The 9,691-nt window shown below is 52.3% G+C and overlaps 1 protein-coding gene across 1 annotated transcript in view; it reads left to right on the forward strand.

The window, feature by feature from the left end:
- The window catches only part of LOC129714050 (numb-like protein), a 57,895-nt gene extending 48,491 nt beyond the window's left edge, over window positions 1–9,404 (forward strand). Inside the window, exons 4-7 of the mRNA XM_055663508.1 lie at window positions 3,597–3,747; window positions 5,791–5,865; window positions 6,411–6,551; window positions 8,966–9,404. Coding sequence (XP_055519483.1) covers window positions 3,597–3,747; window positions 5,791–5,865; window positions 6,411–6,551; window positions 8,966–9,274 — 676 coding nt within the window. The 3' untranslated portion in view covers window positions 9,275–9,404. The remainder of the gene's footprint in view (window positions 1–3,596; window positions 3,748–5,790; window positions 5,866–6,410; window positions 6,552–8,965) is intronic.
- The last annotated feature ends 287 nt before the right edge of the window (window positions 9,405–9,691 follow it).

Below are 9,691 nucleotides of genomic sequence, written 5' to 3' on the forward strand. Positions count from 1 at the left end.
GATTCACCACTCTCTGCGTGAAAAAAGTTCTTCTCATCTCGGTTTTAAAGGATTTCCCCTTTAACCTTAAGCTGTGACCCCTTGTCCTGGACTTCCCTAACATCGGGAACAATTTTTTTTTTTTTTTTTTTCTGTAACACAAATACAGCACCCCAAGTTCGGACCCACCCCCTCCGTCCCTGGCCTCCCCCTCCCCCCCAACTTCCTCCCCCCCCTCCCCCAAGCTGGCCCAACTCCCCTCCCCACTCCCCCCTCCCTTCTCCAGGAGACGAAGGTGTTTTAACGTGGGGATAGATTTTTTAGGTTCTCATTAATCCCCCCCCCCCCCCCCCCCCCCCCCCCCCAGTCAAATTGCCCAGGGAACATGCATCATGAGTTCGCTGCAAGACTAATGTACCTGCTCAGCTCTAACCACCCCCCCCCACCCCTTAGCCACAAGGGCCACATCTAGTTTGATGCTTTAATCAAATCAGAGTGACTCGCCTAATTTAATCCGGACTGTTGTTATAGCATGTCTGTCTGTGGGGGGGGGGGGGGAGCAAAAGAGAGAGAGATACATAGGTGCAGGAGTAGAGGCCATTCGGCCCTTCGAGCCTCCCACCGCCATTCAATATGATCATGGCTGATCATCCAACTCAGTATCCTGTACCTGCCTTCTCTCCATACCCCCTGATCCCTTTAGCCACAAGGGCCCCCTCTAACTCCCTCTTAAATATAGCCAATGAACTGTGGCCTCGACTACCTTCTGAATGAGGAATGAGGATTTTGGTGACTGTGTGTGGACTAACATGCAGGAAAGGTGTTGTTCTAAACTAACAACAGTCTAACACACAATAACTACTGATTTAAAGTGTTTAAGAAGGAACTGCAGATGCTGGAAAATCTGAAGAAGGGTTTCGGCCCAAAACGTTGCCTATTTCCTTCGCTCCATAGATGTTGCTGCACCCGCTGAGTTTCTCCAGCATTTTTGTCTACCTTTGATTTTCCAGCATCTGCAGTTCCTTCTTAAACACTCTCCTTCCTCTCTCTCGCTCTCTCTCTCTCTCCCTCTCTCCTCCCTCCATCTGCTCGTTCTATTCCCCAGCTGTGCCAGTGTACATTTGTGTGACAATATATATTCAGCCTCAGTCTCTGGAATTTTCCTCCCATCTGTAATTGATTTTTGTTTCAAAGAGAAGAGAAATATTGATTGAACATATTTATGGAGCTATTTTGGAACCCTGTTCCCCATATGTTCTCTCACCCTCCCTGCCCCCCCCCCCCCAAATCTCTCTCCCTCTCCCTCCCTCTCTCTCTGCCTCAGTTTGTCTCTTGCTCTCTCCGTCAGACCATCTTCCTGTCTCTCTCTCTCTCTGCCTCTCTCTCCCCCCTCCCTCTCATTGCGCCCCTCTCCCTCTCCCTGTCCCTCTCCCTCTCTCTCAGTCCATTTTCCTGTATCTCACTAATCCTGTATCTGTTTTTCCATTGTGTGTGTCTCACCTCTCTCTCCCGCCCTCCCCTCTCTCTCTCTGCCTCTCTCTGATTTTCTCTCTCTCTCCTCTCTCTGCCTCTCCTCTCCTCTTCTGTCCTCTCTCTCTCTCTCTCTCTGCCTCTCTCTCTCTCCCTCTCTCTGTCTCCCTCGCTCTCCCTCCACATCTCTCTCTCCTCTCTGTTTCACTCTCTCTCTCTCCCTCTCTCTCTCTCTCCTGTATCTGCCTCCCCCCATCTCCGTCGCTCCCTTTCCCGTTCCTCTTTCCTCTCTCCCCCCGCGTCTCTCTCTCTCCCTCTCTCATTCTCCATCTCTCTCTCTCCCTCCCTCACTCCTCCTCTCTCTCTCTCTCTCTCTCTCTCCCTCTCTCTGCCTGCCCCCCACAGACACCCCCCACCCACACCCACCACCCCCTGGGCTGAGCCTCGATGAGCGAATGCTGGGTCTGGGGCTGTGGGCCGAGCATCAAAAATGTGCCTGGAAATCGATGTTCGTGACCCACGTCACGGAACTACATGAAATGTTCCACAGATTTAGATGAAATATATAATTGAGAAGGATGTCATAACTCATCAGTGCCGAAAGTTGCACGTTAATTTGCATAAACGTTGCACATCAATTTGCATGTGGCACATTAATTTGCATAAGTTGCACATTAATTTGCATAAGTTGCACGTTAATTTGCATAAACGTTACACGTTAATTTGCATACGTCGCACATTAGTTTACATAAAAGTTGCACGTTAATTTGCATAAAAGTTGCACATCAATTTGCATAAGTCACACATTAATTTGCATAATAGTTCCACATTAATTTGCATAAAAGTTGCACATTAATTTGCATAAAAGTTGCACGTTAATTTGCATAAAAGTTGCACATTAATTTGTACAAAAGTGTCAGAGTTGGCGCTGCTGGTGGGGCGATCGCTGGCCACAGCCTTTCCATCTGCTAGTGATCAGCGTTTGGACGGGATCGTGTTGTGGGTTGGCAGAGGCATGAATGGACCCTCCCTCTCTCCCTCCCTCTCTCCCTCCCTCCCTCCCTCCCTCTCTCTCTCTCCCTCCCTCCCTCCCTCTCTCCCTTCCGCCTCCTCTCCCTCCCTCACTCTCTCTCCCTCCTCCCTCCCTCTCCCTCCCTCTCTCTCTCTCTCTTTCTCTCCCTCTCTCCCTCCCTCCCTCTCTCCCTCTCTCCCCCTCCCTCCCTCTCCTCTCCCTCTCTCTCCCATCTTCCTCTCTCTCCCTCCTCTCCCTCTCTCCCTCTCTCTCTCTCCCTCCCTCCCTCTCCCTCCCTCTCTCCCTCCCTCTCTCTCCCTCCCTCCCTCTCTCCCTCTCTCCCTCCCTCCCTCTGTGTGTTGTTCCTCCCCCTCCCACCCCCACCTGTACATGGACCGGTGTCACCATGTATATTCGTAGACAAAAGTGCTGGAGAAACACAGCGGGTGCAGCAGCATCTATGGAGCAAAGGAAATGGGCAACCTATAGAAACATATAAAATTATAAAAGGACTGGACAAGCTAGATGCAGGAAAAATGTTCCCAATGTTGGGCGAGTCCAGAACCAGGGGCCACACACAGTCTTAGAATAAAGGGGAGGTCATTTAAGACTGAGGTGAGAAAAAACCTTTTCACCCAGAGAGTTGTGAATTTGTGGAATTCCCTGCCACAGAGGGCAGTGGGATAGGCGACGTTTCGGGTCGAGACCCTTCCGGGTCTCGACCCGAAACGTCACCTATTCCTTCGCTCCATAGATGCTTAATATCTTAGAATAAAGGGGGGCCATTTAAGACTGAGGTGAGAAAAAACATTTTCACCCAGAGAGTTGTGAATTTGTGGAATTCCCCTGCCACAGAGGGCAGTGGAGGCCAAGTCACTGGATGGATTTAAGAGAGAGTTAGATAGAGCTCTAGGGGCTGGTGGAGTCAAGGGATATGGGGAGAAGGCAGGCACGGGTTATTGATTGGGGACGATGATCACAATGCTGGCTCGAAGGGCCGAATGGCCTCCTCCTGCACCTAATGTTTCTACACTGCTGCACCCGCTGAGTTTTTCCAGCACTTTTGCCGACTTTGGATTTTCCAGCATCTGCAGTTCCTTCTTTAACCATGTATGTTCCCCCTCCCCTTGTACAGGGAGCGGGCTGCCACCATGAACAAGCTGAGACAGAGTCTTCGAAGGAAGAAGCAGCCTTACGTCCCAGAGGCTAGCCGCCCGCATCAGTGGCAGAGTGACGAGGAGACTGTCCGTAAGGGCAAGTGCAGCTTCCCTGTTCGGGTGAGTTCCGTTCCGTTGACTTTAACCATATAACCATATAACAATTACAGCACGGAAACAGGCCATCTCGGCCCTACAAGTCCGTGCCGAACAACTTTTTTCCCCCTTAGTCCCACCTGCCTGCACTCATACCATAACCCTCCATCCCCTTCTCATCCATATGCCTATCCAATTTATTTTTAAATGATACCAACGAACCTGCCTCCACCACTTCCACTGGAAGCTCATTCCACACCGCTACCACTCTCTGAGTAAAGAAGTTCCCCCTCATGTTACCCCTAAACTTCAGTCCCTTAATTCTGAAGTCATGTCCTCTTGTTTGAATCTTCCCTATTCTCAAAGGGAAAAGCTTGTCCACATCAACTCTGTCTATCCCTCTCATCATTTTAAAGACCTCTATCAAGTCCCCCCTTAACCTTCTGCGCTCCAGAGAATAAAGACCTAACTTATTCAACCTATCTCTGTAACTAGTTTAGTCGATCTAGTTCAGAGATACAGCACGGAAACAGGCCCTTCGGCCCACCCAGCACGTGCTACCAGCGTCCACCCGCACACTAACACCACCATACACGCGCACACACACACACACTAGTCACACCAAAACCCACAAACCTGACTGAGGCAGAACAGAGACGAGGATTCAACACAGAGAGTGGTGAGTCTGTGGAATTCTCTGCCTCAGAGGGCGGTGGAGGCCGGTTCTCTGGATGCTTTCAAGAGAGAGCTAGATAGGGCTCTTAAAGATAGCGGAGTCAGGGAATATGGGGAGAAGGCAGGAACGGGGTACTGATTGGGGATGATCAGCCATGATCACATTGAATGGCGGTGCTGGCTCGAAGGGCCGAATGGCCTCTACTCCTGCACCTATTGTCTATTGTTTCTAACAGTTTAACTGTGGTGGGGGACTGGGAGGGAGAGAGGGAATGTGGGGACATGGAGTTGGAGCAGGGATGGTTCTAACGTAATCTCTCTCTCTCTCTCCCTCTCCTCTCCCTCCCTCTCCCTCCCTCTCCCTCCCTCTCCCTCCCTCTCCCTCCCTCCCTCTGTCTCTGTCTCTGTCTCTGTCCGCTCTGTCTCTGTCTCTGTCTCTGTCTCTGTCTCTGTCTCTGTCTCTGTCTCTGTCTCTGTCTCTGTCTCTGTCTCTCTGTCTCTCTGTCTCTCTGTCCCTCTCCCTCTCCCGCTTCCTCCCTCTCCTCTCTCCCTCTCCCTCTCCCTCTCCCTCTCCCTCTCTCTCTCTCTCTCTCTCTCTCCCTCTCTCCCTCTCTCCCTCTCTCCTCTCTCCTCTCCCCTCTCTCCCTCTCCCCTCTCTCCCCTCTCACCTCTCCCTCTCTCCCTCTCTCCTCTCTCCCCCTCTCTCCCTCTCCCCCTCTCCCCTCTCCCTCTCCCTCTCCCTCCCCCTCTCCCTCTCTCTCCCTCCCCCCCTCTCCCCCCCCCCCCCCCCTCTCCCCCCCTCCCCCCCCCCCCCCCTCCCCCCCCCCCCCCCCCCCCCCCCCCCCCCCCCCCCCCCCCCCCCCCCCCCCCCCCCCCCCCCCCCCCCCCCCCCCCCCCCCCCCCCCCCCCCCCGCCCCCCCCTCCCCACCTGCGCTGGGATCCCGAGTCAGTGCGGCACATTGGAGCAGCGGGTAAAGCTGCTGCCTCGTAGAGCAACACCATCGCCAGTGAATTCCATTGTCCTGGTCGCTAGCAGTCGCCCACAAAATCGCCCAAGTGGGACAGGCCTGTAAGGGAATCGAGGGATATGGGGGGAAAGCAGGAACGGGGCACTGATTTGGGATGATCGGCCATGATCGTATTGAATGGCGTTGCCAGCTCGAAGAGAAGGAAGATGCAGCTGATAGCTGACGTTTTAGTTCGGGACCCTTCCTCAGTTCTGAAGAACGCAGACATCTCTCTCTGCAATTTCTTGCCCGATGCAGTTAGGTTTGTAGGGATAGGGGCCAAATGTGGGCAGGTGGGACTGGTGCTGGGACATCATGTTGGGCTAAAGGGCTTGTATCCACACTGTATCACTCCGCGATTCTCAGTAAAATCGTTCTGTTCTCTGTTTCACAGGCGGGAAAGAAGACGGTGAAGGCCATTCTGTGGGTGTCTGCTGATGGCTTGCGTGTTGTGGACGACAAAACAAAGGTGCCGTCTCTAATAGTTCCATGTAGGGACCATGTCAGCTCCTTGTTTAAGTTTTTCCACACACACACAGAGTTGCGAGTCTGCGGATTTCTCTGCCTCAGAGGGTGGTGGAGGCCGGTTCTCTGGATACTTTCAAGGGAGAGTTAGATAGGGCTCTTAAAGATCGCGGAGTCAGGGGATATGGGGAGAAGGTTCAAGAAAGAACTGCAGATGCTGGAAAATCGAAAATCAAAGGATAGGGGGAGAAGGCAGGATTGTGGATGATCAGCCATGATCACATTGAATGGCGGTGCTGGCTCGAAGGGCCGAATGGCCTCTACTCCTGCACCTATTGTCTACAAGTCAAGCCAAGTGTTTAGTTTAGAGATATCTAAAGTGCAGGAACCGGCCCTTCGAGTCCGCACCAACCTCTGGTATTTGATTGTTTTCCACCCTGGACAAAAAGGTTGTGGCTGTCTATCGTCTCTGTAAGCCTCTCATATTTTTACAAACTTCTATCAGGTCTATCGCTGACTAACTCTTCCCCCCCCCTCCTCTCCCCCCAGGACCTGATTGTGGATCAGACCATCGAGAAAGTTTCCTTCTGTGCCCCGGACCGCAACTACGACAAGGCTTTCTCCTACATCTGCCGGGACGGAACTACACGCCGCTGGATTTGTCACTGCTTCATGGCTCTCAAAGATTCGGTGAGGCATCACCTCGACTCTCTACCCTCACTCACCCTGTCCATCGAACATCTCGTCCCTTGTCTTATGAAGAAAGACTGGATAGACTTGGTTTATACTCTCTAGAATTTGCATTTAATACATTGCTATAATGCATTTCGTTGTCTCTGTACTGTACACTGACAATGACAATTAAAATTGAATCTGAATCTGAATCTGAATCTGAATTTAGGAGATTGAGGGGGGGATCTTATAGAAACTTACAAAATTCTTAAGGGGCTGGACAGGCTAGATGCAGGAAGATTGTTCCCGATGTTGGGGAAGTCCACGACAAGGGGTCACACAGTTTAAGGATAAGAGGGAAATCCTTTAAAACCGAGATGAGAAGAACTTTTTTCACACAGAGAGTGGTGAATCTCTGGAACTCTCTGCCACAGAGGGTAGTTGAGGCCACAGTTCATTGGCTATATTTAAGAGGGAGTTAGATGTGGCCCTTGTGGCTAAGGGGATCAGGGGGTATGGAGAGAAGGCAGGTACGGGATACTGAGTTGGATGATCAGCCATGATCATATTGAATGGCGGTGCAGGCTCGAAGGGCCGAATGGCCTACTCCTGCACCTAATTTCTATGTTTCTCTCCCTCCCTCCCTCTCCCCTCCCTCTCTCACTGCCACCTTTCTCACTCCCTCCCTCTCTCTCCTCTCTCTCCCTCCCCTCTCTCTCTCTCTCCCCTCCCTCTCTCCCCTCCCTCTCTCACTCCCTCCCTCTCCCTCCCTCTCTCCCTCCCTCTCTCTCTCTCCCTCCCTCCCTCTCTCCCCTCTCTCCCCCCCTCTCTCTCTCTCCTCTCCTCTCTCTCTCTCTCTCTCTCTCTCTCTCTCTCTCTCTCTCTCTCTCTCTCTCCCTCTCTCCCCCTCTCTCTCTGTCTTTCTCTCTCTTTCCCCTCTACCCCTTTTCCCCTCACTCCCTCTCTATCCCTCTGCTTCCCTTCCCTTTCTCTCTCTCTCCCCCCTCCCTCCCGCACCCTCTCCCTCTCCCCCTCTCTCAACCCTCCCCCACTCCCCCTCACACCATGTCTAGTTGCCCCATATCCCCCCAAACCTGCCCTATCCATGTACCTGTCTAACTGTTCCTTAAATGTTGGGATAGTCCCAGCCTCAACCACCTCCTCTGGCAGCTCGTTCCATACACCCACCGCCCTCTGTGTGAAAAAGTTACCCCTCAGATTCCTATTAAATCTTTTCCCCTTCACCTTAAACCTTGAACCTGTGTCCCCTGGTCCTCGATTCCCCGACTCTGGGCAAGAAACTCTACCCGATCTATTCCTCTCATGATTTTGTTCACCTCTATAAGATCATCCCTCATCCTCCTGCGCTCCAGGGATTGGACTCCCAGCCTGCTCAACCTCTCCCTATAGCTCGCCCTGCTTGAGTCCTGGCATCATTTTGGGGAATGGGAGTAGAATTAGGCCATTCGGCCCATCGAATCTACTCTATCCCACTTTCGCGACCTAATTCACGACCTCTGCCGAGTTTGCCCTTGTCGTCACGAGATCATAGGAGGCCGCAGGTCGGTCCTAAGCAGTTAGTCATAGGTACTCGAGGCATCAAATAGGTCGGGGCGTTTTTCTCGCCTGATGAAAAATGCCCACGAGTAAAAAAAGTTGGTGAATTAGGTCATGAAAGTGGGACAGGCCCTTTATTTTCTAGGGTTGCCTCCGTGAGATGGCCCACCGTCCTCCTAGAAACATATAAACATAGAAATTAGGTGCAGGAGTAGGCCATTCGGCCCTTCGAGCCTGCACCGCCATTCAATATGATCATGGCTGATCATCCAACTCAGTATCCCATCCCTGCCTTCTCTCCATACCCCCTGATCCCCTTAGCCACAAGGGCCACATCTAACTCCCTCTTAAATATAGCCAATGAACTGTGGCCTCAACTACCCTCTGTGGCAGAGAGTTCCAGAGATTCACCACTCTCTGTGTGAAAAAAGTTCTTCTCATCTCGGTTTTAAAGGATTTCCCCCTTATCCTTAAGCTGTGACCCCTTGTTCCTGGACTTCCCTAACATCGGGAACAATCTTCCTGCATCTAGCCTGTCCAACCCCTTAAGAATTTTGTACGTTTCTATAAGATCCCCCCTCAATCTCATAAATTCTAGCGAGTACAAGCCGAGTCTATCCAGTCTTTCTTCATATGAAAGTCCTGACATCTCCAGGGATCAGTCTGGTGAACCTTCTCTGTACTCCCTCTATAGCAAGAATGTCCTTCCCCAGATTAGGAGACCAAAACTGTACGCAATACTCCAGGTGTGGTCTCACCAAGACCCTGTACAACTGCAGTAGAACCTCCCTGCTCCTATACTCAAATCCTTTTGCAATGAAAGCTAACATACCATCCTCCTGTGAACTCTTTCCCCCTTTCACCGTACCCCCCAGGGCGAGCGACTGAGCCACGCGGTGGGCTGTGCGTTTGCCGCGTGCCTGGAACGTAAGCAACGGAGGGAGAAGGAGTGCGGGGTGACTGCATCCTTCGATGCCAGCAGGACCAGCTTCACGCGGGAGGGCTCGTTCAGGCTGACCGCCTCGCAGCCGGTGGACAGGGAGGAGAGCGGCAAGCACGCACATGACAAGAAGAAAGGTAAACGTCCCAACGTAGCCCGGACTCCAGCGGTCCCCGAGTCACAGACTCACCCAGACAATGCCTCACACTGTCCTCATCCCCGCCTGCCCAACAAAACACACTGAATTATACTTAGCATTGAAACAGGCCCTTCAGCCCAACTTGCCCACACCGGCCAACATGTCCCAGCTACACTAGTCTGCATTTGGTCCATATCCCTCCAAACCTGTCCTATCCATGCACCTGTCTAACTGTTGGGGTAGTCCCAGCCTCAACTACCTCCTCTGGCAGCTTGTTCCACACCTGCACACACACACACACCTGCGCACACACACACACACCTGCACACACACACACACCTGCACACACACACACACCTGCACACACACACACACACACACACACACACACACACACACACACACACACACACACACACACACACACACACCACACGCACACACACACACACACACACACACACACACACACACACACACCTGCGACACACACCTGCACACACACACACACACAACACACAC

This window comes from Leucoraja erinacea, chromosome 38 (assembly GCF_028641065.1).
Source record: "Leucoraja erinacea ecotype New England chromosome 38, Leri_hhj_1, whole genome shotgun sequence".
NCBI lineage: Eukaryota > Metazoa > Chordata > Chondrichthyes > Rajiformes > Rajidae > Leucoraja > Leucoraja erinaceus.